Genomic DNA, 27,090 nt, shown 5'->3' on the forward strand with positions numbered 1-27,090 from the left:
ACCAGTGTTCTTCACCTTGAGAGTTTAGCGCAAACCTCTTGGAGTCGAAATTTATGCTTGCCTTTTGTTCTTCTAACCAATCAGCCCCCAAAATTGCCGGTTTTATCAGGTTCTTGACGACGAGAGCTACCATAGAGTACGCCCTACCGCCGACGGAGATGCTTAGGTAACCCTGAATTACCACCTGAGTGCTTCGTTGCCCCACTGCACCACGTAGATGAATGGAGTTAACCGGAAGAGTTGGTGGTTTTGCTCCCGTGGCAATCAATTGGTTCCAAATTTCTTCGGAGATGCAACTGACTTCACTTCCGGTGTCGAGCAGTGCCAAGACGCGTAGGTCGCCGATTAAAATCTCAACTTCCGGTACTACCCGGACTTTAGGAGTGTCGTGCTTTCGCTGAAGGGAAAGTACTTGTTTGTCTAGGCTGGGAGGGCGCCGAAACTTTTTCGGGTGTTCGGTTGTTGCGGACGTCGATTGTCGCTTCCGGGGTTGCGTTTGGGGAATCGACGGACCCGAAATTCTTCTGGAGCAGGTTAGGCCCGATTCCCGGCTCCGTTCGCGTTTCCCGTCACGTTGTTGGCGGTGTTGTTGGGGTGGTTGTTGCGGTTGTCGTTGCGACTGTTGTGATTGTTGTCGTTGCGACGGTTGTTGTGGTTGTTGTGGTTGTTTTGTCGGTAATTGTTGTTGTTTTGGCGGTAATTGTTGTTGTTTTGGCGGTAATTGTTATGATGGTAGTTTGTTGGTTGTGGGCGTAACTGTTGGTCTGGTCCCCCGCGATTGTTGAAATTTACAACCTGATGGTCGGGGTTGTTCGCCGCCCCCGATCGTCGAAATTGGTACGGCCCATTATTTACGCGGTCGCGATTTGGTGGCCCCACGTTCTCCCGACGTGGCGCAATTTGGGTCTCCTTCTCGACGTTTCTCGCCGAAGGCATTTTCGTCGACGGGAGTGCCGGCCTTTGGGGTCCCTTTCTTCTTAGCTCGCCCAGTCCTGGGTTCTGCCCTGGGACGTCGTGGCAGAGGAGGAATTCCGCCGCCTCCACGATCGTGCTCCCTTGCTTGAGGACCCACTGAAGCTGGACGGTGTCCGGAAAGTGGCGCATGATCTGCGCGACGAGCGTCCTTTCTGGCAGTGGGGTTGTTAGAACTGTCGCCAAGTCCACGTAATAAGCGAAGTGCGACAGCATTGTCCCCCCTCCACTTTCAAATCGGGCCGTCGCGATCTGTTGTTCGACTTCCGCTTGACGACTCGCGGACCAGTAAGTCCGTAGGAAATCCACCTTGAAGTCGCTAAACCCTTGCCAACGACCCCGGTAGATGGTGGACCACTGCCGCGCTCCCCCTTTTAACCCTTCAACCGCGACTTCGAAAAGTTGTTGTTCTGAGAGTCCCATGCTTTTAGCATAGCTTTGCAACGCCCCCAGGAATCTCATCGGGTTCTGTCGTCGACCTTCAAACTGGGGCTTCTCCGTCGGATGCAAAACGCGAGCGAACATGCTCTGGACGAGCTGTGAGTTTATCACAATGTTGCCCGACGACGACGAATTGCTGTTGCTTCCGCTTATTTCCGATGATTTCGACGCTTCCGACGTTCCCGATGTCCCCGACGTTCCCGACGTCCCCGACGTCTCTGGACGTGGCTCCGACGTCCCCGGACGGGGCTCCGAACGTACTTCTTCCACGGCTTCTCGTACCGCCGTTTGTAGACCTGGAGCCGGCCGGAGGCGTAGTTCTTCGATCGTGTCTGCGATCGCACGTTGCTGTTCGGCCTGCTTCTTCTCGTTGTCAGCCGCCCACTGTTGGAACCATTCCGGGATGTCCTGTCCACCTCCGTTCTTTCTTCCTCGGCTCATCTTCCTGCTTACCTCTTACTCTCACCTCTTACCTCTTACCTCTTCCTGCTAAACCTACCAATGTACGCGGAACCTAAAACCGAAGCTTGGCGCTTGGGGAACAAACAATTTCTAATTAGTCTTTTGATTTACGCGTGACCCTTTATGCCATTGAAATCCTGAAGGGTAGGCAACAAATGTGTGTATCGCGAATTGCTCCTTGGTGGTGGTACTTTATGACTTTGGTATCCTGGTCACGGCACCATTTTTATATTGTCTGTAGTGAGACAACCCCTTTCTCCCGTTGTTGTTCCCTAAAGGGGTACGTTTTAGCCCCCGCCGTGTTGGCGGGTGCGCTCGCGTGATCGTCACCGAAGGTAAATCAAACCTTCACTAACCCTACGTTGTGTATTTTGATTAGGGGTAGCTAATTACCCCTTCTCTTTTTATTCCCGACTCCGAAAGATGCTCGGGGTCGAAATTCAAGATCCTCAGCGTTCCCGCAAAGTAGCACCACACACCAAAGGAGGGGGTTCACCCATTTAAACGCAGCAATACATATCAAAGCGTTTATTGACACACATCAATTAAATTTACAGGGCCAAATCTTAAGTCCGAAATTCTAGATCCGGAAGACAATAACATGCGACATAACAATACAAATGACAATAATATGGGCCAGAGCAGAGGGGGTTATGTCGCCTAACTCAAGCAACGCTTCCAAGTTAACTCCTGCACGACGCGGGGTGGCGCAAGTAAATTCATTGGCGGACTTCCTCTTCGGAAGTCTAAAAGAGATTTCCGCTAACTAAACAGAGTTCTGGTCACCTTGAAGAGATTTCCCAAAATTAATACCTTTTTCAACTACCCCTAACTTCGGGTCTCTTGATGCGCTTCGATTTCCAGACAAATTTTGACACTTCGAACTTACACCGTACTTAGACATGGGCGCCGCGGATTTTAGGCAATAAGTGTTTAGTTAACGGTTGGTTTACATCGCGGGTTTTTAGATTACGCTCTAGCTAGACGGTCCAAGTCCGGTCTAAGATTGGCAAGAACGCCCCACGCGAGCAAAGTCTAGAATTCGACTCGTAGCAAAATACACCGAATGTACGCCAAACGAAGCTCGGAATATGCAAACTGAATTTGCGAACAAATGACCAGTGGATTACAGTTAACTGAGGGATCCGTTTCTTTGCTTGAATGTTCTTGTTTCCTCCCACGATGTTAAAGTAAAGGTGGCTCTCGTAAGAGCGAGGACCCGTACGATTCACGACACGAGCCCCCATATAAATAAGTTTTTTTTCATCTCAGAACTGCACTTTCAGGTCCCCCCCGTATCCCCTATTCCAAACAACGTTTGCGTTAGCTAAACCCGTTCAAGAACGATAACGAAATTCCTTTGCTGGTGGTTTTATGGTTTTTCAAATTTTCGGTTTTTCGATATTTTTTTGTCTAGTGTAAAATTCGTTAAATCGTTAATTACGTTGGGGATTTCGTCAAATCCACGATCCTGTATATATTCGAATTTTAGCGTGGTTCCCCGACTTCTCTCGACCGATGCAGTAGTTTCGTTATTTCCTAACCGCGAACCCACACCTCAAGCCCGCGCAATTTGTAATCAAAATCTTACCTTGGCGCTGAGGCACCCGGAAACTCCGACTAAGGGATGGGGACACCCACTGCACTCTTTACCACTCGGTAAGATTAACGCGTTTAAAGTTTGTTATGCACAAAGATAAAATTACAAAAAACTAGAAAAACGATTAATACAGCACAAACGCCCAGAAATCTAAATGAAACAATTTAAATTTAAGTGCACGGCACAAGAAAATTCACTAGCACGGAATTACTTCGATAAAACAGATCGTCACCCGAAAGTACGACTGCAGGAATCAAAGATCGTCTAATGACTCTCTTCTTCCTTAATTTTCGGTTTTTAAGAAACGGCTCAGCCGGATTTGCTCGCGCATTTTAATTTTGACTTGTGTTTCCCTATTGGACGCTTGAGGGTGGTTTCGGTTCGCGCTCATCCCCCACTCTCTTAGCACATATGCAAATTAATTACCCATTATTTAATTATTACGTTCATATCGGTAATTGAAGCCATCGCAAGGCACCTTTATGTTGTATTCAACTAGGCATCACCGATATAAAAAAAGAATGAAAGTTCTACGATGAAGTTGACCCGTTTGCTGTTAAATGTTTTTGTTAATTTGTTGAAAATTATTTAATTATTTTATACCTGGCCAAATCAACAACAAACGTGGTCTTCGGCCCTGTTTCGTTTATTACAATTATGCGTAAACCTAATTTAACTCTGATTAAGAAATTGAGATAAGTGTTTCGGCCCTTTCGACCTAGATGGCACTCTCGGGCTGATTAGTGAAATCGGAAATCCCTTTTTCTAAATTTCCTTTATCAGATCTATTTTCCTGAAATTGGCATGCTCTAGTTCTATGTTAGCAAACTTTAGCGGTGTCGACTAAGGTAGTTCGGACAATGGTTCCTAAAGGCTTAACCAGATTTTGAATAGAACAGTTATTACCTGTTTGATTTAAATCTAAACGTCCCTAATCATTCTAAACAATCATTTGCAACAAAGGCCCTAACTAATAACCTTGTAAAGAATTAACACAAAATTAAAATCTCCTAATTAAATCAATTTATGCTGAATTATGGTTGACTTCCGCTGCTAAAAGGGTTAGTAACTATATCGAGGGTGGTATCAAAATGTAGAGAAACTCTTCGCGAGATTTGTTGGAATCGCGTTGTCCCGATGAATGGTTGATTATGATCTCAATCCGCGAATTTTACAAATTACGGTTTTGGTCACGTAGCCCACGAGATCAGATACCTCCCGAACACATGTGGTTTCGCTCTGTCCGCGCGGTCTCTTAACCACTTATCTGGTTATCTCATTATCCCCTAGATTATGCTTGCCAAAGCGTGTGACTTTTTCTTCTTTAAAGTTGGCCAATTAATTGGTGCACTTTGATCACGTTACTTTTCCAATGGTACCGGACGAATTTTCGCGGGTTAATTTTGATTGTGCGGCCCCCGGCGCTGCCAGTACTACGTGTTCCAAACATTTAGTTTTATTAATTTAATTTCCCTTTTAAATGATCCTAATTTCGATGTCAGCTAATTGTGGTTACGTCATCTAACGTTCCTGTAACCAAATTTTACTTGGATTGTCTTTATTTCCTGGGAAGCAGGCAAAAGCGATTTAAATTTCTTTGTTTGAATAGACGCGGGCTGTTTCTCGATTTATCACAACTAAAAAGGGCCACTGTAGCAACGCTTTCAAGGGCTCAGTTCTCGGGAATCTTTAACACGGTTAATAAGTGGATGGCAAATTTATGGTGTTCGACCCGCACCTCCCCCAACACGTGTGGCGTCGGCGGTGGGAACCGTGTTCACCCTACATTCCGATACCGGGTACATAGATTTTAATTCGTTTCGTACAATTTTTTATTTGAACGCGAGCGCGGTAACTTCTTCTTTTTCCTACGTCGTACCTGTAATCGTTTATTTATTTGGGGCGCTCACCACAATATCGACATTGAAACAAGGGTAATTGTTAGTCAGTTTTCCTAAATAAAAAAGAACTATAATTCTAGGTTTTAATAGCTTTACGTTTTTATGCAAGTGGAAGCTATCAGATGTCGAATAAATTTTTTTGTGTTACACAACCAACAGTAAGTCGATGTCTGAAAGAAGCAACTGATGCATTAAATCAGCCGACTGTATTTAATAAATTTGTAAAATTTCCACAAAGCATAGAAGAAAGATCGTGCTAGGTTTTACTAAAAGTACGAGTTTTCTGGTATTATTGGAATTATTGACTGTAACCATGTGGCCATTGTGCCACCTGGCAGAAGTGATCCTGAACACCCTTATGTCAACAGAAAACATTATCATCAGTTGACAGTTTTAAATGTTAAGGTGGCTCGGGAGTAACTCTGAAATTTCAATTTCATCTTACCAGAGCAACCAGCAATACACTGGGATCGACCCTGATGGTCTGGTCAGATGGTCGGTCATGACCATAATTTAAAATCCCCTATAATGAGGGTCTATGATCTTCCACTGAACTCATATCTTGGAGATAAGCTTTCCCGAAAGTATTCGTTGAAATTGTTGAATTGGCTTTTAATGAGTTTAAAGAGTCCTATTCTAATCCAATTTAGTAATTATGGAAGAGTTCTAATGGATACTGAAAAGCGTTTGTGCTTCATATGAAGATCGATTGTAGTGGGCATCTGTAATTTTGTATGTGTTATTGTAATGTTTTTTGAAACCATTTCCGCAAAAGAAAATCGAAAAAAAGTTTATGATCAATGTTTAAAAAAATGTTAAAAGTGCGCAAATTTCCAAAACGTTGTAAGTCCCTCTACTAATGCGCTAAGGTAGACACTTTTTAAAAATCGTCTTTCGACGAAAAATCAAAAAAATATCGAAAAATCGACTTATATTGTGCCCCGGTATTTCTCGACACCTTTTGAAGAGTTCTTCCACACTTGCCTTGGTTTCTGATTCGATTTTTACCTTGATTTTTGCTTGGCTTATATTTAGGACAACGTTTAGACTTTCACAGTTGTTTAATTTCAAATGTAGTAGATGTTTAGCAAAACCACTTGCAGCAAAGACATTGATTTGGGATTATACAATCCAAATCCAAAGAAATTCCGTTTTTGCGTAAATTGGCACTTAAAACGTTTTGGAATGGTAGGTCTCAATTATGTTCTTGCACAAATTAATTTGCAATTTAATGTCCATGATTCCTTTCTCCAGTACAGTTTTAAAAAAAGTGGAATGGAGTCAAGTTATATTTTTACATTATGCTATTACAATAATTTAAATTATTTGGAAGCTTTAGGAATACGTAGGTCATTAGGTACCTGCTTAGCAATTTTCAAAACCTTTAATTGACATTCCTCTACATTTGCCCACCCACCCCATCCCCTGCTATCATAAATAAATATTATAAATAAGCGAAAGTACGGATTTAGTTCTTTTAAATTTCTGTTTATGACTAGTTCATACTGAATTTACGATTTGCGATTTTTTGTGTTTAGTCACAATAGCTCTCCATGACGCAAAAAAATCTGTAACATTTAATAAATTTTATTCCATTTTTGATTTTATTTAAAGCTGATTTTTATTTAAATTAGAAAAAAATATATCACAACTAAATTTGAATGATCAGTAATATGTAGGTACGCCACAAAAAGTATCTTTTTCAAGGGAAGAAAAGTGCTATTCGTCTCAGTAAATTAGGAGTTCATAAAACGATTATAGTTATGGTTTTGTGAACCGAACTAGGTAATATTTTGGGGTCCGCAAACTGAAACTTCTCTTGCGCCACCAGCGATAAAACAGGCGAACTAACTGCTCAAATAACTTTACAAACAATAATTCATAATAAAAAAGGACAGGTTTATAAGCAAAAAATTTTGGTGGATTCAACGTAGATATTTTTCTTCTATTTATTTACCCAATATTGCCCGCTTTTAGGTATTTCTTTCGAAGATATTATGCATTTTGTAAAATAATTAATATTTAAACAAATGTAAAAGATTACAATGATTTGTCAAGTTAGCGCCCTTTATATTGACATATCAAATGTTCATACCAATTTTTGTGACATTCTATGAAGATTTCGAGTATAAATTATGAAAAAACATGGTTAAAAACCTGTTTTTTTGCTTTAATTACGATACAAACAACTGAACCAAGTTATAACATAGCATCCTCCCTACAAAATAAAAAAATACACATTTTGATGTATAACATGTTCATATTAGTTTAAAATTAACAGCCAAAAAATCGAAAAAAAGCAAAAAAAACACGTTTTTTTGCTCTTATATTGTTATAAAAAAGTGAACCAAGTTATAACATAGCATCCTCCCTACAAAATGAAAAAATACACAGTTTGATGTATAACAAGTTAATATTATTTCAAAAAAAGTGGCAAAAAAAGCGAAAAAAAGGATTTTTGTCACTCCCGAGCCACCTTAATGCTGCTTTTCCTGGTAGTACCCATGACGCATTTATCTGGCAGATTTCGAATGTGAACACGGCGCTACAAAACTTACATACAACTGTGCAAATTTTCTACCTTCTCAGAGACTCAGGTTATCCACTTCGTCCATGGCTGTTGACTCCTGTAGAAGGTGAGCCAGCCAGAGATTCTCCGAAAGGGCAGTTTAATCAGTTATTTAAATCTATAAGGAGCACCATTGAAAGATGCAACGGTGTTATCAAAAAAAGATTTAGATGTTTATTGAAAGATAGAACGCTGCATTATGATCCGGGTATGGCAGGAAGAAAAATTAATGCTTGTGCGGTTCTTCACAATATGTGTATAGAACATAACGTGCCCGAAATACTTGATCCAGATTTACCGGCGGAAGTTGATTTTGGAATGTATGCGATGGAAAATAATGAAGGAGACAGAGTTACATAGACCTGCAGGAAGAGTTAACCCCGATTTAGCTAAAGGACGCATTATAAGAGCTAATTTAATAAGAAGATTTCAAAATTTAAGACTGTAATTCTAATTGAAACAATAATACATAAACAATAAAAAAATGTTCATTTATGAAAAAGTCTAATTTTAATCCTTTAATGTTTTAACACCGCATTCCACTGCGGAGGCTAGTCTTTCAAAAGCATTTGCGGTTCTGACGTTAGCTTCGCAATTCTTCTCTAAAATCTGCAACTTTGGTTGATTAGTACCCAGGCAGCATTAAATATTGAGAAAATATGTAATTTGAAACATGTATTAAACATCGTTTCCGTCAGATTTTTTATTGTTATTTAAATATTCTGAATAAAATATGGAAAAAATATTACATTTAAATATACATATATTCTATATTTGTGTAAACATAAAAAATATTTTTCCGACGACCACTATAAAATATGCCACATTTCATACAGTTTTCTCGTAGTGAAAATTTAAAATTGCAAAAAATTTCAGCGCGAAGACGAACGAAGCGGATACCCGTGTGCAATGAAAAATTTGAGATCTCTGATTGGCCGACAGCTGTGTGTTTTTATATTGCACACAGGTAGACGCAGATCGGACATTATCGGTATCTGACTTTCGGCGCAACGGCATAATTATTTTGTCCGCGGCTAGGTGCTCTGCCGAATGACATTTTAAGTTTTAACTTGCCCAGAGATAACTTGACGTGTTTTTGCACCGTTATTAGCAAGTGGAAAAGCGTAAAATATAAACTTTAATTAAAAAAATAAATATTAACTCTGCGATTTTTGTGATCGTCGGAAAAACATCGTGTACAACACGTGTTGAAAATTCGATTTCACACTCGTTTGCTTAAGCCACTCGCCTACGGCTCGTGGCTCAATTCTGCAAAACTCGTGTGAAATCTTCCATTTTCAACACTTGTTATACAATATACTATTTTTAAATATGTGTGCAATATCTACGTTTATATACAAGGTGTTTATAAATGTTTCTAGCATCAAAGGTGGCTATGAAATGTCAAATCAATTTGCCGCTCTTTGCAAATGTGAGTTTAGATTTTTCAACTGACATTTGTAGTTAACCTCAATCATTGAACAAACTTAGTTTTGAAAACAAACTGTTCAAGTTGTGGTTTGAAGCCTGGAAAATCTAAAATTTTGACACAAAACCGCAACTGAAAAGTCGTAAACGTAAGTGACATTTGAAATAATTGTGAACATAGTTATACTCACTATGACAACAAAGCGGCAAAATAGCGCATGACAGGAATTCCATAACCCCCTTGATGCTAGAAACATTTATAAACACCTTGTATTAATAAAACGATATATACCAGGGGTGCGATTCTCGAAATATGCTGATTTTATTTAGTGCACTAAATATCCATCTTTAGTGTGAAAATTGGAAAAGTGTATTCTCGACGTTCTGTGAACATTTAGTGTACTGAACTTTCAGTATGAAATTATTAGTGTGGTCGATAGTAGACTAAATTGCATGCCAATTTATTTAGATTGGCAAAATTTTTGATAAAGCAATGAAATTAAAAGAAGAATCTAGACGAAGGTCTTAACTTAGATGTAGTTAGCAGCAAATTTACATAAAACCAAAATATATAGAAAATTCCTTAAAAATGTGGAAGATAGAAAACTCCGTAAAACTTTTCGATTTACTGAAGACACTTTCAATTTCAAGACCATGCAAATTCTACTCCAAAAATTTCGGTGGTTTTAGTGTTATCATGATATTTTTCTTCTGCAACACCACTGATTGGAAAAATACTATTTCTTTAAAATCTAACACATTCTGTTTGACTGGATCATTTCGTTCTGTTGTCTGTTGGTGATTAATTATGCTTTATTTTAAACTTTGAGCTAAGTTTTGCCACGCCTGAGGTATTATTGTGTTTTTTCTTTTCTCCAAAGTTATTGGGCATTTTTTCATGTAAAGATAGACATAAACTTGTCTTGTACAAGAACCAAAAGTTGTTCAGAAAGATTAGATGATTTCTTTTGCTTCTCAATAACACGCAAATTATACTTTTTACCCTGCGCTAAAAGTTTGGATCCATGATGAGATATTCTCATGAGATTATGGTTTCACGAGTCAAAAATCGTATCAAAAAGTAGCAAAAGCTATAAAACTTGTCCATTTTGCTGTGATTTCTTGAGGGGAACTTTAATGCTGCATTTATTTTTGTTGAACATTTGACTGGAAAGGTTAATTTTTTGAGATCAGTCAGCCTGACAAACTGTTTTTGCGATGTTGCCAAGATAATATTTAGACCGCACTAAAATATTAGTGCACTTTTTAGTTTGATGATGGAGAATACACTATTCTTGATACCACACTGATTTTCTCGTACTAAAAATTTAGTGCACTAAACTTTTAGTGTGATTTCGAGAATCGCACCCCAGAGCTCATTACCAGCGGACCGCTCATTAAAAAGTTAAGTTGGCAACAGCCCCTAGCAATTTTTATCGGAAACAGTTGGCAGAAAAAACTTTTGAACTTGAAGCAATTGTGACATGCGCAGAAGCTAATCGTATTGCGGAAGTTTGCCAAAATCTGTTAATCCTTATTTAAATCTCTCTTTTGGAACAATTCTTTAATTAATTTTGAACTAATGTGAGTAGTTAAGACACCAAACTTTGACAACGTGTTAACCTCAAAAATCGTTATTCAATTTTTCCCTAATATTCTCTCTAAAGATTTGAATGCCAGATTTACACCCAGAAATTTTCAAAAATTTACACAGGAGAATGGACTGATAACAATAAGCTGGAGTTTACAAAAGAAACTTAACAATAATACATATAAAACTAATAATATACTAAAAAAAAATAATAAAAAGTCAATGATGAATGAAATAGGATGACCTAATAATTATAACTCATTCTTCCTTCACTTTGGGAGACGTTGTTTGACATACGCCTGAAACAAACTTATATTAACTTTGATTTCCTCATCCGTGGCATTGCAGTGTCGTAATCGTGTAGAAGCTGAAAATATACTGTTATAAAAACCTGCATCTACAACATTCAAAGTAGATCTTACTGATGACTAACCGATATTGTAATGGTACGACTTTGCGATCGCGAACGGAATTTTTCGGACATAATTTTGTTAGAACTGTACATTTTTGTCACCGCGACAAGTGTTGCAGTTAACACGTGTTTCCCATCTGGAGACGCTGTCCGAACCTTTTCGTTTTGGCCTGCATTCCTCTTGTCCCTTCCGGGAGCAGGTAGAACTGGAAGACGCTCTTTGCGTCCAGCCAGATGTGGTAATTTTCCATGCAATCGCGCTTCGATGACGCGATAATTGAAATGGGTAAATTAAATGATTTAAGTTTCCAAAGACATGTAAAGCAATTGGAGTCGTAGAAGAACTACTTGCATGCAGAGCGTAGCATGACCTTCTCTTCTTTCGGATTGGCGATTAATTAATTAAATTAATTAGTTAATCGTTTATTCTAGTAGTTCTAATAGTGCTTGCATTGAAACCAGTAAGAAAACAGCATGGAAACAAAAGAGTACTAAGCGTGACATAAATTGCATCAGCGTACTGCGCTTACTAATTAATTAATTAGTAATTAATTCTCGTCGAATGCTTCGAAAGCTCCATTGCTGCAGGATGTATCTTTCTTACAGGTTCGCGACAAATTGTCTCGTTTGGTACGACCGTACCTCAATTGATGTCACAAATTCTTTGTAATTAATTTAATTAGATAAGCAGGGAGATCTGAGTTGAAATGTTAATTCAAAAACCACAGATTGATCGTGTTGCCATTGTGGTACTCGGAGAAGATCTAATTAAGTTTAAACCTTTTTTTTTTTTGTAATTTTTGAGCATTGGTCGATCATCGTCAATCAATCAAAAATCAATCGAACAATTTGAAAGAGACCCCAACAAAACATAAGAAAATTCGGGAGAACTTGAACAGCCAATAGGCAACAGCGTCCCCTTTGGAAGGGTAGTGCTGATTGGTCGAAAGATAGCGTCGGGTACGACCGAGCTTTTAAAAAGGGCTGAAACTGAAAATTTAGGGGAATTTCTTGTTCACAATTCGAGAGAGAGATGATTCTTTTTCACCATTCGAGATTGAGGTCAGGCTTATGTCCTGATTCCGTTTTGTACGTCAGAGAGACGTTTTGTGATTTGTGAAGTGTTTGTGCAATTTGCCACGTAGGTTTGATCACACTTCCTTTTCATTTTTGTTTTGTTTATAAATCTTATCGCGAGGATGAGATGTTACCTGATTTGGGATTTCCCAGTTAAAGCGATAACGAAATGAAACCATCAGTTAGGGTGAAGCCAACGCGAATATAATTCGTTAGATAGGGTGAAGCCTTCGAAACAATAAGCCAATAGATTTGCTAAAACCTCGAAGCAATCACAAAACCTAGTTAGGGTGAAGCCTTCGGGAAATTTAAATAAATTAGCTAGGGTGAAGCCTACGCGAAAGATTGAGTCAATTAGGGTGAAGCCTTCGGGAAATTCATTAGCTAGGAGAACCATGCATTTTCTTACAAGTACCGCCAGCTCGAGATGATGACGCCACGAATATTCGGCGCCATTTTGTACTTGCAGTGTGATGTTCTAATTCTCGTTAATTAATGCATAAATTAATTAACACAATAAGTTCTAATTTCACAATTTTCGTGCAGTCGTCAGAACTATGAGTTCAGTGTTTTTTTTGTTTTTTTTTTGATTCAACAATCAAAATTTATTCTGAGACTAATTTTTCTTGTCTCATTTTCATTGATTCCCTCCATTTCATGCTCCTTCTGAGTGCAAGGCAATCAATAATAAATGATCAGATTCTATTCTAGCGTTCACAAGAATTTCGATTCTAGCTTTTCTCTAACAATGCATCTGACGCTATGAATATTTTGACTTCTCAAACGATCGTACGCTAAGGCGTTTGACTTGAGCTTGCTCGTCAATTTTACTCGATTCTATTGACTTCTGACCAACTACAATAGAGAGAATTAATCGATTACCATGTAATTCCAATCAAAGACAATTTTTCCTAGAACTTGTCACCAAGGTGCAATTCTAGATGCATTAATTGAGATCGGACTAATCAGCGCTGCTTAGCAAGTCCGATCGTCTCCATGTTTAAAACGCATTCATAGTCAAAATATTTGACTGCAACTTTATTTGTGCATTTTGATCCTGAATCAAACAACACCTAAACCTAATGGCACTAAAAGGTTCTGCACAGTTGTGAGCGTACAGGTCCGAGCCTCTGATTGCCGCCTTACGTATCTTCTGGCCAACCGTTTACTCTTTAGCCGCCTCTGATTGCCGCCACTGGCCGCCTCAGACTGCCGCTACTGGCCGCCGCTTATTGCCGCCGCCACACCGTGTCGCTTTGCCAGGCGAAAAACTGAAAACTGAACATCCTAATAATCAGTACCTTAATGTTACGCGAAAGCTGTAACTCCTTTGCACATCCACAAAATGCGAAACTTTCCAAAACTCTATTGTACAATTTCAAATTTATTCAAATTTGATTCTAATTAATGATCAATTTCAAGTGTCTTTCTAACACGGCTATCTTCCACGACTGTACACGTGATTGATTAATTTAATTTAATTTAATCTAATTTTGACTTTCGAAGTCCGATTCTGTTTGAGTCTCATGCAAATCCATTTGCAGATTTAATTCCATTCGAGACCAAACCAAATTCTATTTTTTTTTCTTTCTCAAAGTTTTAATTTAACTTCATATACATTGAGGATTGAACATTGCAAGTCACACGATGCTCTGATATTCCAGAGAAGGCGATTGCGAGTGAAAACGCACGCGCAGAACGAGAAAAAATGTTAAATGAACAATAACATAAAACTCTTAAGTTCCGGACAGCTCTAAATTTCTAAGAATTGCGACACAGTGGTGTCTCCGACAAAGAGTTTGATTAGAAACAGTTCAAATAATTGACGGCCAGAACTCAAATCATTTTGATTTGATTTTGTTAATAAACAATAATTGAAAAAATTTCTTTGTGTTTCATTTGTCTTGTAAACTGCGGCCTCACTGAATTTGGGGTTACACAACATGAATAATTTAGAATTCGATTCTAATTATTTCTTTTCTTTCTTTCTGAGCAAAAAACACAACGTAAAATTTGGGTCCATTTCATCACAACATCATATCAACTTTATACCAACATCTTGGCATCATTCCAACACTTTTGAGATGACATCAAATTCTTCAAGGAGGGCAGCTTCAAATCTTACAATATACAGGGTGTTCAAAAAATGGCGGACCAACTATTCACTACGTGAATCTTCAGATAATAACTAGTCGCTAAATATATTTTTTTTCAATTATTGAGTGCTTCGTTGGAAATCGACAGCCACTTAAAGGGGCGCTAATTATGGCACAAATTTTTGCTTATAATGAACTCAAGGTTTACAAAATTCAACTAGAGTTCTGAGTTTTGGGTGACATTTACATACTTACAGTCTTTAAATGCCTTAAATGTTGATGCTAAACGTTATTTTGCACTTTTAAAATTAAGCTGAAAAGCGCAAAATTAGAGCCGTATTCTTGAACCGTTCGAGTTGAGACCTATACGAGTCGTATACGACTTTTCACCGATGACTCGATGCGAACGATGAATCCATACAGCGAGTCGTATACGCGAAAGTCGATCTGGCAATCGTAATCTCACCAGTTCGACACGACTCGTACGATTTAACACGTGCGGTCTAAAATACCGATTGAGTTGAATCCGCGAGAGGGATTTCTTTTTCGTTTGGCGGTTTTTTGTAACTTTTCGCGCTCTTTTGTGGTTGATCTAACCTTAAAAGAGCTTGAGCATCTTTGCAAGTGAGCAAACAAGTGTTTAGGTGTTGAACATTTTGTAAAACTGTTGTGTATTGTACATCCGTTGTTTTTACAACGTTCTAACTATCAGAACTGCGTTTCAAGCAATATTTGTTTGAAAATGGAAGAATTGCTAATGTTGGACTTGTTGGATGAAGAGGAAGAAGAAGAAGCAGCAGCAGCAACTGTGGTGGAAGCTCCACGGCAGCCCCGATCGGGTGTCGATGCCTTAACATCTTTAAACAACGACCAGTTTAGAACTTTCTTCCGTATTTCCAAAGACTTGTTTAGTTTTGTTGTGGAGATTGTGTCACCCTACTTAAGGCCCCCGAGTAGAGCAACTGATTTAGAAATTCCTCTTCGTGTAAGTATAAATGCAAAACTCGTTAATCATACAAAACAGAGCACAAGCGCACATTTGAGTTTTGATTCTTGTAGGTCTTGGCTGCGCTTCGTTTTTTTGCATCAGGGAGTTACCAAATGGACGTCGGTTCAAATGTGTTTATGTCCATGTCCCAAGTGAGTGATGCCTTAAACAGTCCTGCAATTTTTGGAGAATATGTAAAGTTCCCAAGAAGTTATGCAGAATTGGATGCAGTTCAACTTCAGTTTTTTCAAAAATACAACTTTCCTGGTGTTGTTGGTTGTATTGACTGTACCCACGTGGCAATTGTTGCTCCTCCAACTGACGATCCTGAACGACCTGCCCATATCTACATCAATCGTAAAGGATACCATTCTTTAAACGTCCAACTGATTTGCGATTCATATCTCCGAATTTTAAATGTAAATGCTTCGCATCCAGGAAGTTCACATGACTCTTTTATTTGGAATAATTCAAATGTGCTGCCAGTAATGAGAGGAATTTATGAAGAAAGACGTGGTACTTATTATCTACTAGGTACGTATTATTTTTTTTGAATTATTTTTCTTATTTTGTTTTCTTAGGAGATTCTGGTTATGCTCTGCGACCTTGGTGTTTGACAGCCCTGGATGAAGAACCAGCTCCGAATACTCCAGAACATAACTATAACACTGCTCAGAAACGTGTAAGGAGCATTATTGAACGGTGTAATGGAGTTCTAAAAAATAGGTTCCGATGTCTATTGAAACATCGAGTTTTACACTATTCTCCCCAACGAGCTGGTCATATTGTGAATGCATGTGTTGTTTTACACAACTTATGTATTCAACAAACATACCAGATTTAAAGACGAAGAAGATGACGGAAACAACGATTGCGATGGTATCTATATTTACAGCAGTAAAAGAAATAGTTTTAGCTGATTCTTTTTTCTTTGCGGGAATTTTTAATCTAGAGCTTCAAAATGTTGTCGCAGCACCAGTAGCCCGTCATGTCGATCCATTACTAACAGAAGGAAGGCAAGTTCGCAATGCCTTAATTGCAAGCCGATTCAGAAATCAATGAAGTTACCGTAAATGTTCATGGTAAGAATTCACACTGCCGAAGAGTCGATCTGGGTGTGATTTTTTGGCGCCAGAACGGAAAAGAATTTATTTGGACATGAGTTGTGTTATCAGCAATAGACTTTTCTTTTCCGACAGTGTGAGTACAAAAATACATTACATTATGAGTTTTGATTGTTATTTTTTTTCATGTGTTCGTGAAAAACTGGAAGATACCCTCAATTGTTCGAAGAATTAAAAGTTTCAATGGATAGTTTTGAACTTCAATTTCTTTGTTTTTTTTATGTATTTAATTGTAAATTTGTATACTAAAGGACGAGAGCTTTGTTTATAAGTTAAAAATTAATTTTTCTTTGAACCCATTATAATTTTTTTCGGTAACTAATAAAAAACGTAATTAAACCTGAAATTTTATATTGTTTATTGAACGTAATTGAAGTGCTAAAGGGCTGTGACATTTAAAAAAATGAAATCGGTGCGAAAACACTGTTTACATTTATGAAAACCGTTAAGTTTGTTCTTTAAAAAGACATATTGTACTATACTTTTAGGATTTGTTCATCAGAAAAACTGAATTTTACTCGACTCCGTTGGAAATTCTCTGGATGTACATAGTCCTTTTATCCATTAAACACTTCAATTAATTAATAACTAAAAAATTAATTACATATCATATTTTTTCTTTTTTATACTCAATAGTTCTGCACTTATTTTAACTTGGGTTTCCATTAACTCTACTTGCCTCTCTAATACGTTAATTTTTTTGTTGTAATATTCTCGTTTTATGTTCAGTTTATCTTTTAAATAATGTGAATACTCTAATCTGGAGTTTTCCGCGTTTCGTTTACGCCTAGCCGGAATGGGCCGATGTTGCATTGGAGGATTTTGTGGTTCTGGGGAAACTTGTAGGGTTCTAGCAGTTGATGGGAGCGGTGCACTGGTTTCTAAGGAAAAATACAATAGGTTGGGTTGATGATATGAAATAAGGAAAAGCGATGGATACCATTAAAAGTGCAAGGGCTTTCTTGAACCGCAACATCACCACGAATATCGACAGGTTTAATGAAGGTCTGGAAAATTTGCGTGTCCAGTTTGCCCATTTTCAATTGCATAGAAGGCCCGCCACCCGTTTTCAAACGATCGGCAACATTTTGCCGCGCCTTCGCTTTGACGCATGCATGCATGTCTTGCCAGGTCTAACAACATACTATTTGAAAACAAGTAAATAAAACTTACGTAATACTTTTCTCCACTGTTTCCAATGGTTGGTGGGTCCTCCAATGTTATTTAACATTTCAGACACCTCCACCCATTTTTTTGAGATGTCGCGGTTAGTAAAAGTGGGGGTTGTTTTACCCGCAATCATTTCCATATTGTTAGTAAGAAATTCGGTAAGTACCTCTTTTTGTTCTTCACTTACTTTTCGACATTTTAAATTTAAATCTGTCAATATTTTAGTGATATTTATTTGATCCTAAGTTCTCGAACGGTTCAAGAATACGGCTGCCACCGGTGACTTGACGCGAACGCTAAATCCGCACACTCGAGTCCGAGCGAATGCCGTATTTTTGAAACGTACGAATCGAGACGAATAGGATTTCATGGGTCTTGATCGGACTCGCTTGAGCGTTCGCGTCAAACCACCGCTGACAACGCGTATACGACTCGTATACGTCTCAACTCGAACGGTTCAAGAATACGGCTCTTAATCTGGCAACATTTCACTTCAAGACTTCAGTAATTAATTGTTGCCTAGTGTCTGACAATGACCATTTTTTAGAAAAGTCAAACATTTTTTAGGTGCACAAACTAGAGGAGTTTTTTTCTCTAATGTATAATTTTTCTGAATATACCGACACGTGAAGGAAACCGTCGAGAAGCAGTAAGGGAGTAGTACGCTTGTGAATTTCCTAACCGGCAAGTTCCCTCCAAGAATACTTTTCAACAGTTTATCAACAGGTACGTGAGACGGGCCGATTGGAACCAAATTTATCAGGATCATGGACGACCCAGGACTATTCGCACACCGAGAAGTGAACAAATGGTTCTTGATCTACATTGTAACTTTTACTGGTCAGGTGTTATCAAAATCAATTGCAAACCATAGTAACCAATTACATGATTTATTAATAATTGTAACTACCAAAGTGTTGCTCTGGTCACAAATTTATACTCCTAATAATTACCGAAAGAATTGAACACTGTTGCCGTTTTTCGCAATATTTAAAGTTATTTTGCTCCTTTACAAAGCTTCAAATAAAAATTTTAAACAGCATTTCCAATTCACAGCGTCTTAGAGTTTGACGTTCTTATCAGTTGATCCGCTATTTTTTGAACACCCTGTATCTCTGACAGTTCATTGAAAGGATGTTTCTTCTTCTTTCCTTGGCTTAAATATTGTGTTGCAAGGGATTTTGGAAACATTTTGTCCATTATGAGCAACACAGTTTTCCGTATGGATTGGCCTCCTAACAAAGACAGCATTCTTGTCTGCAAAGTTGTAGAATTAGGAACTTTGAGAAAAAGATAGGTAAATTAATTTACCAACTGTTCAAATTTAAATAAGTCTTTCAGTTCATCGTTGAGTTTGTCGAAATCTTCTTTAGTTTTTGCAAGCATATTCTCAAATGAGGTTGCACCGTTCACACTGGGAAGAAGAGATTCAGCTTTCGCAGACAGAAGAAGTGTTGCTAACCGTTCAAGTTTCCGATTTATTTCTTTCAATTCAAATCTGATACCGTGCAATTTTGCGTCGGCGTCGGCTGAAACAGAATTAAAAAATTAAAAACTTAGAAATACAGTTACTAATGATTTTTAATTCAAATAACTATAAATTACTATTTAGTAAAAGATTTTAGATAGATACAAGTTTCACTTCGGGTATCAAAACTTTGATTTGTTAAAGTACTGGAAGTGGAATAATTTATTTGCGCTTCTGGTACGTTTTGTCCTGGTATGTTATCACGGATTTTAAAAAGTAACCGACCATTAGAAGCTTCATCTGAGCTGTTATCTTCATCCACGATAAGTCTTTTGCAGCATTTGTCCACAGAATTATCGTCCCTGGTAATTAAATTCCACATACTGAAAATAGAAATAAGCAGCAGCATCATTTAATCAAATTTTTTTTAAATAAAATTACGTATAATTTGTACAATTTAGACCACGAGAGAAATCGGTTAGATTATAAATAGAAATGGTCTCTGATTCGTTTCGGTATGGTAAATTTGACAAATTGATATGCAAAGTTGATATTTTAAAAACAATTTTTGGTATAAGGGTACAATTTTTTCAATACAAAAAAGTATTGTATGATCACCGGCCTAGTATTGATGGTGTTTAAAGTGGCGTTTAGTAGATATAAACTGGAAATGTAAATAATAATTCAGTCAGTTTTGAACTGGCAATCAATTAGACTTAACATGTTTCATGAAAAAATTCAAAAGTAACAAAATAAACTTAATTTTGATTAGTCATTAACGGGTATGACAAAACTTTTTGCAGAAATTTCACTAATAGAAACCGTTGCTTCAAGTCCCTATAAAGTTGAAAATTCAAAAATACCCAAAACAGTTGAATCGAGTGGGTAGCTGAAAATATTTAACAATTTGTCAACAAAATTGATTACAATGTTTGAAGCCTCATCTATTTGATTAATTTTAAAAATCTTTTGATTTTTTAAAAACACAAAACAATCTGTTTTTGTTTAGGCTTGTTGTAAAAGTTGGAAATTCGATGTTTTTCAAGTTTTCTGTACTGTTAATGCACGTATAAGTAATTGAGTAAATTGACAATCGTTTGCAAACTTGTGCACAAGGACGATTTGGAGTCCGAACAGATGCTTTCAAAATACCTAAATATTTCTCGAAAGGAAAGCTACGACGTGTTTATAAATGTTTCTAGCATCAAGGGTGGCTATGAAATGTCAAAAAAATTTGCCGCTCATTACAGATGTGGGTTCCGATTTGTCAACTGACATTTGCAGTTAACCTCAAACATGAAGCAAAGTAAGTTTTGAGAAATAAACTGTTCCAGTTGTAGTTTAAAATCTGAAAATCGAAAACTTGGGCATAAAGCCGTAACTAAAACGTCATTGAAGTAAGTAACATTATAAATAATTTTCCTGATAATTATATTCACTATGAAAACAAAGCGGCAAAATAGTGTACGACATGAATTCCAAAGCCACGCTTGATGCTAGAAACATTTATAAACACCTTGTACTAATTTCATTTAGGTTTCGTCCTAAATAACTTACGTCATCAGCCACGTGGATCAAATTATGGACATTGTAAATACATGATTCTTGACTATATAATAAAATGCTACGTTCTACAAAATGGGGTCAGCATTTGCTTGGCTAGCTGAATCCATTGAATGCAATCTTTAAATTTATCATTTAATAGATTATGCAAAGCAGCATTAAAAAGTAGAAAATGTTCATATAAGGCCTGATGCGTTAAAATACCGTGAAATATAACAGGCCCTAAATATAACAAATGTAAACGAAATTCTGTGGCCTGAAACCGGTATAGTTCTTTTAATGATCTTGGTTTTCTACTAAAATCAGATGGGACATATTTAGCAATTTTGATCAATCTATTTTGAAAGTTCTAGTCTTAAATTAACTCTTAGTTTAACTCGAGTTATATCATATATATTACCCTTTAATTTAATAATTCAACAATTTGCGCATTACACCTAAACAACATAGATGCATGTCATCAAGAGGAAATGATTTGATCATGTCTATGTCTTTTATTTGTAGGAGGAAAGAAATAATTTGGGATAAGTGATGTCCAGAGTTTGTTTTGTTGACAAAATCATCATGAGTGCGTAGCAGACTATTTCTCTAATAAAACCATACGTCTATTCACTACAACACCTGATTTGATGCATCTTTCACATCCAAACTTGCCATTATGCCCTTTCACACACTTCAAAAATGCTCTGCCTGGAGCATCGCATGTAAAACATAGTAGTTTAATAACAAAAATTTTTTCCTAGTATATATAGTTATTATGCAGTAATAAATTCATCTGTTCTATAAATTTTTCTAAGTATAAGAAAGTGAAAATGGTTTTGAATCACCACAAAACAAAGCCACTGGAAAAGGTCTAATCTTAAAACCATTTATATGAATTGTACATAAAATTGGCCAAAACTGCTTACTTGAACTATTAAAAATTGAAAGACCATTTACATTATGGCTTTTTGTTAATTCATTTTGAATCATATCCTCTTGCATGTGTGCATTCAGTGTTGGTATAATACCAAAATATACAAATTCGCCTGGTGTTACCTTTCGGGTCTGTATAACAGTAATATTAATTTTTTGGGAAGTACTTAGAAGTGTCCGAGCATCACTTTGTACATTTAGATGTAAAATATTTCGCAAGCTACGTAGTAGGCCTTTTAGCTGCGGAAAATTAATGTTAGATTCAAGCGCCCAATCTTTAAGAAACCTAATGAATGTTTTTGTTGAGTCTGCAGACTGCGTATTTGGTTGCCTCCTTGTGTCCACAGACACAGAAGTAGATGCACGCAAATGGTCAAAACTTGGCAATAAAGTGTTAACCCTATTGTGAATTGCATTAGAGAATTCAACTGACCATAGATTCGACCTATCAGAGACTTTAATTTTTTCAAATCACAACAAACTTTTTCTGGAAATTTTACGAGTGAAATTTTCAGTGACAATTCCACGCGAGCTGTCAGTTGCTTGTCAGTTCGTTGAATTCTCATGACGAACAACCAACTTTGGAATATGATCTTTTCTCAAATGATCCGACTCAGCTGATGGACAAGAACGAAAAACCCTCAAAATCACGATATACACTTTCCCTCAATGTGTCTTGCCAAGAAGACACATACGTTAACAATACATGCACTACGCCTCGATTGATCGAGAAAGATGTAGAAAAATCAAATCAATCCTTTACAGAAAAACAACTAACCTTGGAATATGACCATTCCTTAAATAACTCCTACCAAGAAGACCCATACGCTGACAATTCTGAAGACGAATATGTACCTTCATGTGATTCAACGAGTAGCGACGAAGAAATTGAAAGATTGCATACTCCAAAACATAAAATAGAACAAGAAAAGTGTGAGAAAAAACTGTTCACCTCTTTTTCTAAAGGTTTGTAATATTTTACATTTTGCGAGTATTTCTAAAATTTTATAATAGCAGGACCAAGCACAGCAGCATCTTCCGAACTTGCACAACAGGACACGTCTAATGTTGAGTCATCTTCGGCGACAGGGGTTGGAGCAACGTTCGTGATTCATTTCAAATCGTCTGATGTTAAATTAAATACGTCTGTTTTGTGTCATCGAGGATCTTATCGTTCAAGTCTTATCGCCTCTGGGGCAAGAATGATTGGTGTTTTAAATAAAGAAGTCGTTTCAAAAATGAGCGGCGGTCATTTGTGTAAGTTTTATTTTTCTAAACCTTTTGAATAGAACTAGGGAAATATATATAAACAGGCTTACACCCACCTGCTGAAGAACTGAATAAAGTACATGCCGCAATCTTTAGAAAATCACTTGCTTCTGAGTTTTTTAACTGTTTTCCTAAGGGAAATTTTAAAGGAGAAGAAATAGATGTTGGTAATGGTTCTCAGACTTCAGTGTTAAGATATGTTAGGCCACTGAAATCTAGTGCTTCTGAAAAGGGAAAACGGAAATTCAAAAATTGGAACCCAAGAGCCGTGCAAGAAATGACGCTTTAAAAGCATTGCGCCTTCGAGGTGATTCTAAGATGCCAACGCAGAACCCCATGAATGAATTGTGTTAAAAAGATTCACTAAATCTAAGATAGAATCGGACGTTAAATGTTCACACTGTCATTCTATGCTAGCCTCAAGAAATTTTGCCCGGCATGAACACCGATGTTCAAACAGGATGCCGAACAAAAGAAGAGTTACCACTGAGGCAAGGTCTAACGATCAGTTAGTCACAACTGCGACGAAAACATTGGAAGATAAATGTTTAGAAGCTTTTCTCGAAAAAATTAAAATAGATGCTGTGTTACATGAAATTTTGTCTGACAGGTGTCACCACTTAATAGCCAAAAGATACGCTGTTTTACATCGTAATTGTGAGAGAGCCCTGGCTAACGCCCGACAGGCGATAAGGCGTTTGGCGCGCATACTGTTACGTATAAAAGAAATAGATCCCACTATTGCTGATTACGAAGACTTATTAATCCATATTAATAATTATGATTTTTTATTGGAAGGGTTTTTGAGATTTGGTGGTTTTGATGCTGAAAGTAATATGTTCAAATATCCGTCTTCAGCACAAATGTTGCAGTCAGAAATTACCTTTATGTTGATTAGTCTCCAAGTTGAATATAAAAGAGTTGCTTCGGGAAACTCCTTTGAATGCCAAAAAAATCAAAATTTTAGATAACTACACGAATTGAAGTATAGTTTCTAGACCCGCTGGAAGAATAAGACTTGATCGAAAAGTTAGAAGAATAACGAAGCTACCGAGTTCACACGCTTAATGACATTTATAAATCAACAAGCGGAGGATGCATACAACAAATTAACCCAACAGTTTACCTATGATCAATGGATGCAGTTAAGGAAGGCCGAATTAACCAAATTGATTGTTTTCAATAGGAGGAGAGTTACTGATGTAGCCACCATGAAAACCGATTTTTGTCAAAAACGAGTTGCAGTAGATGACTTGAGCATACAAAGCCTTACCACCTTGGAGAGAGCTTTAGCTGATCAATATATGACCATGCGGTTAGTCGAAAAACGCTATCACATTTGAACATTTTATTGGACGAAACCCAATGCAGGTAAATATTGATAGCGTTTTCTATTGTTTTGGTAAATCTGTGCCTTGATTTTAGAAATCTAGAACTATTTTTGAGGTATAGAGAAAATTCTGGTGTTGAGTATTTCTTCGATGTCCCTGTAAGTGGTCTTTATATTGATGCTTCAAAGGTGTTAAAAGACTTTGCGCAGCAGTGTGGAGCAGAAAAACCCTTTTTCCTACGAAGCACCTATTTACGAAAACAAGTTGCGACTTTGGCTCAGCTTTTGTCAATGAATGATAATCAAATTGCTCAGGTGACACAGTCAAAAAGTACATGAAGAAGTTTATCGGCAAGATAAGCGTCTTTTTCATGTAACAGCCTGGGCAAAATTCTTGTCTATCGTAAACGAGGACTTGAGCCAGTATAAAGGCAAGAGTTTTGATCAAATAATGAACAGCCTTCCATCTGGAATAGCATCAATATCGAGGAACCAAACGATAATGAACCCATTATTTTAGATGAACTACTTGATGTTGATGACAGACTGACAGAATCCTTTGATAAGTTAACTGTTTGCGGCGTTAGTTATTAATTATGAAGTGAGCTTTGGAATAAAACTTTTTCATACAATGTGGCTTTTATAAGACTTTTCAGTCCAATTTCTTTGTTATTTAAGAACGGATTTTTATGAAATAGCATCGACGACACTTTACTTAAAATAATTGTTTTTATTTGTTTAAGTTTTTTAAATTTAAATCATTTAAAATTACTTATAACAGCAACAATAATAACGGATATTATTGTTGAAAATCTACCGAATAAGTGGGGGGAGGGGCATATCCAGTTTCCTAGAAAAAAGCAAAAACTAACATTTTTAAAAGCTATATGATTATTTATGTTAATGACTTTTAGAGGGTTTTTTTCACTTTTTGAAGAAAATAACTACAGTCCAGCTCATTGCTATCAGTTCATTCTCCTGTGTAAATTTTCTAAAATGCTTAAGTGTAAATCCGGTTTTCAATTCTTTAGGGGAAAATTGAATAACGATTTTTGACGTTAACACATTGTCAAAGTTGCTGTATCGTCATCTCACATCAGTTACGAATTATTCAAAGGTTAGTTTCAAACGAGAGATTCAAATAAGGATTTAACAAGTTTCAGTAAATTTACGCAGGATGATTAGCTTCTACGCATATCATTGCTTCAAGGTCAAACGCTTTTTCGACCAACTTTCGATAAAAATTGCTAGGGGCTGCTGCCAACTTTACTTTTTAATAAGTGAACTGTTAGTACTATCGACGACAACGAAATGTGTACGGCAAAATTGTCTATCGTAATTTTTACTTTAAATCATAGGCGCACTATTAATTGTCATTTATGACAATTGATGACAGTAGTTAGTTAAAATCAACTAAACATTGAACTTTAGTCGAAAAACCAAGAGCTATTGCAAAATTTGATAAAAATCGGTCGCTAAATGTTTCGGGAAAAATCAAAAAGAAGGCCACTGCTCAAAGTCTGATTTACATTATGGAAATTCAGAGAAAAATCCATGACAACGAAAAAGTCGTTTACATTTCGGTGTCGCCGATTGTAATCAGATTTAGTATATTTTTAATCTCAAATCAACTAATTCAATGTTTTACATGATCGTAAAGATTATAATAAATTTACCTATAAAAAAGATGGCCAAAATTGCGTTTCTATGCTAAAATAGTTTAATGTCAAATTTGGTCTTGCTTATTCAATTATCTTTGTTTTGTATTTTTTTTTAAACATTCGTTCGGCAAATAATAGACGTTGGACTAGACACTTAGATGAGTCACTTGTATAAAAAAAAAACAATTATTTAAGGTTTATTTTGATAAAAAAATGTATAATTTTTTTCATTTTGCACTAAACATAAAAGTTGCTTGTTCTGATGTTTTTTTGTTGTCTAGATCAAGTCCAACAAGAACCACTCATTTTGGAAACGGACCCTTTGCTTGAATGAGCGCCTTCGCTAGCGAAATCGTTGAAAACACCGAAAAAGAAAAAATCTTCACCCAAAAAAATTTCATCTTCTGAGAAGAAAAAACTGTCTCCAAAGAAAAACGATTTCGTCAATTTTATAGGAGTTGCGAACCACCGACTTCCATCATAGTCGAAAGGACAGGAAAAATTTCTCTGGTGAAGAACTGAAACTTCTGCATAATTTTGATAAGTTTGTTATACAAGGAAAATTAGTACCCATGAAACTTTGTAGACAAGTTGTAATTAGTCGCAGTAGTCTATTTTAAGATCGTTCACCTTCAGATCTGTATAATTGGGTACAGTATCATCGAAAAAAATACATGTGTTGAATTAAATACCCTGTCATTAATTTTTTACTTTAATTAATTACATACACATATATTACATTTTCCTTTAATTTAATTTTTTTGCTGTTGGTTGCAATAAAATAATTTTTTGTATGCTTGAATTTTATTTCTCAAATAACGAATCACAGCAAAATGGCTTTTACACCGATCTTATCAAGGTCAAAAAACATTCCCTTTTAACAAATCCAGTAGAAAACTTCTTGGAACTTGGTTTGACTTTTATGTATACCTGCTGTTTCATATTTCAATTGCATTAATTATTAATTTGAAAATAAACCAAGCAGATGTTTTAAAATTTAAAATACTTTCAACGGTCTTCAAATGAAATGTCTAAGTCATGACTGACAATTTT

The 27,090-nt window shown here is 36.9% G+C and overlaps 2 protein-coding genes and 1 pseudogene across 2 annotated transcripts; 2 read left to right on the plus strand and 1 right to left on the minus strand.

Moving 5' to 3' along the window:
• Positions 1-18,759: 18,759 nt before the first annotated feature.
• Positions 18,760-19,708, minus strand: LOC148169379 (uncharacterized). Its single transcript, XM_088044183.1, has 3 exons — positions 19,465-19,708; positions 19,143-19,360; positions 18,760-19,088 (listed from the first exon to the last, which is right to left on the minus strand). The coding sequence occupies exons 1-3, from the start codon at positions 19,706-19,708 to the stop codon at positions 18,882-18,884; spliced, it is 669 nt and encodes a 222-aa protein (XP_087900309.1). The 3' UTR covers positions 18,760-18,881.
• A 2,596-nt stretch (positions 19,709-22,304) lies between these two features.
• LOC148169380 (uncharacterized) lies at positions 22,305-26,562 on the plus strand. The gene is made up of 3 exons (XM_088043092.1): positions 22,305-22,743; positions 22,792-23,034; positions 26,319-26,562. The coding sequence occupies exons 1-3, from the start codon at positions 22,398-22,400 to the stop codon at positions 26,369-26,371; spliced, it is 642 nt and encodes a 213-aa protein (XP_087899218.1). The 5' UTR covers positions 22,305-22,397; the 3' UTR covers positions 26,372-26,562.
• On the plus strand, positions 23,127-24,896 carry LOC148169381 (uncharacterized; annotated as a pseudogene).
• Positions 26,563-27,090: the final 528 nt, after the last annotated feature.

The sequence above is a fragment of the Gnatocerus cornutus genome, chromosome 8, assembly GCF_029298725.1.
Source record: "Gnatocerus cornutus isolate USDA-ARS CGAHR chromosome 8, icGnaCorn1.1, whole genome shotgun sequence".
Classification (NCBI taxonomy): Eukaryota; Metazoa; Arthropoda; class Insecta; order Coleoptera; family Tenebrionidae; genus Gnatocerus; species Gnatocerus cornutus.

Bases quoted from the DNA above. Each gene is read 5' to 3' on its own strand.
- LOC148169380 (XM_088043092.1), top strand. From the start codon at position 22,398: ATGGACAAGAACGAAAAACCCTCAAAATCACGATATACACTTTCCCTC. The intron at 22,744-22,791 runs GTTTGTAATATT...ATTTTATAATAG, and splicing joins GTTCACCTCTTTTTCTAAAG to CAGGACCAAGCACAGCAGCA. The intron at 23,035-26,318 runs GTAAGTTTTATT...TTTGTTGTCTAG, and splicing joins AATGAGCGGCGGTCATTTGT to ATCAAGTCCAACAAGAACCA.
- LOC148169379 (XM_088044183.1), bottom strand. From the start codon at position 19,708: ATGCTGCTGCTTATTTCTATTTTCAGTATGTGGAATTTAATTACCAGG. The intron at 19,361-19,464 runs GTATCTATCTAA...ATTCTGTTTCAG, and splicing joins TGATACCCGAAGTGAAACTT to CCGACGCCGACGCAAAATTG. The intron at 19,089-19,142 runs GTAAATTAATTT...ACAACTTTGCAG, and splicing joins TATTTAAATTTGAACAGTTG to ACAAGAATGCTGTCTTTGTT.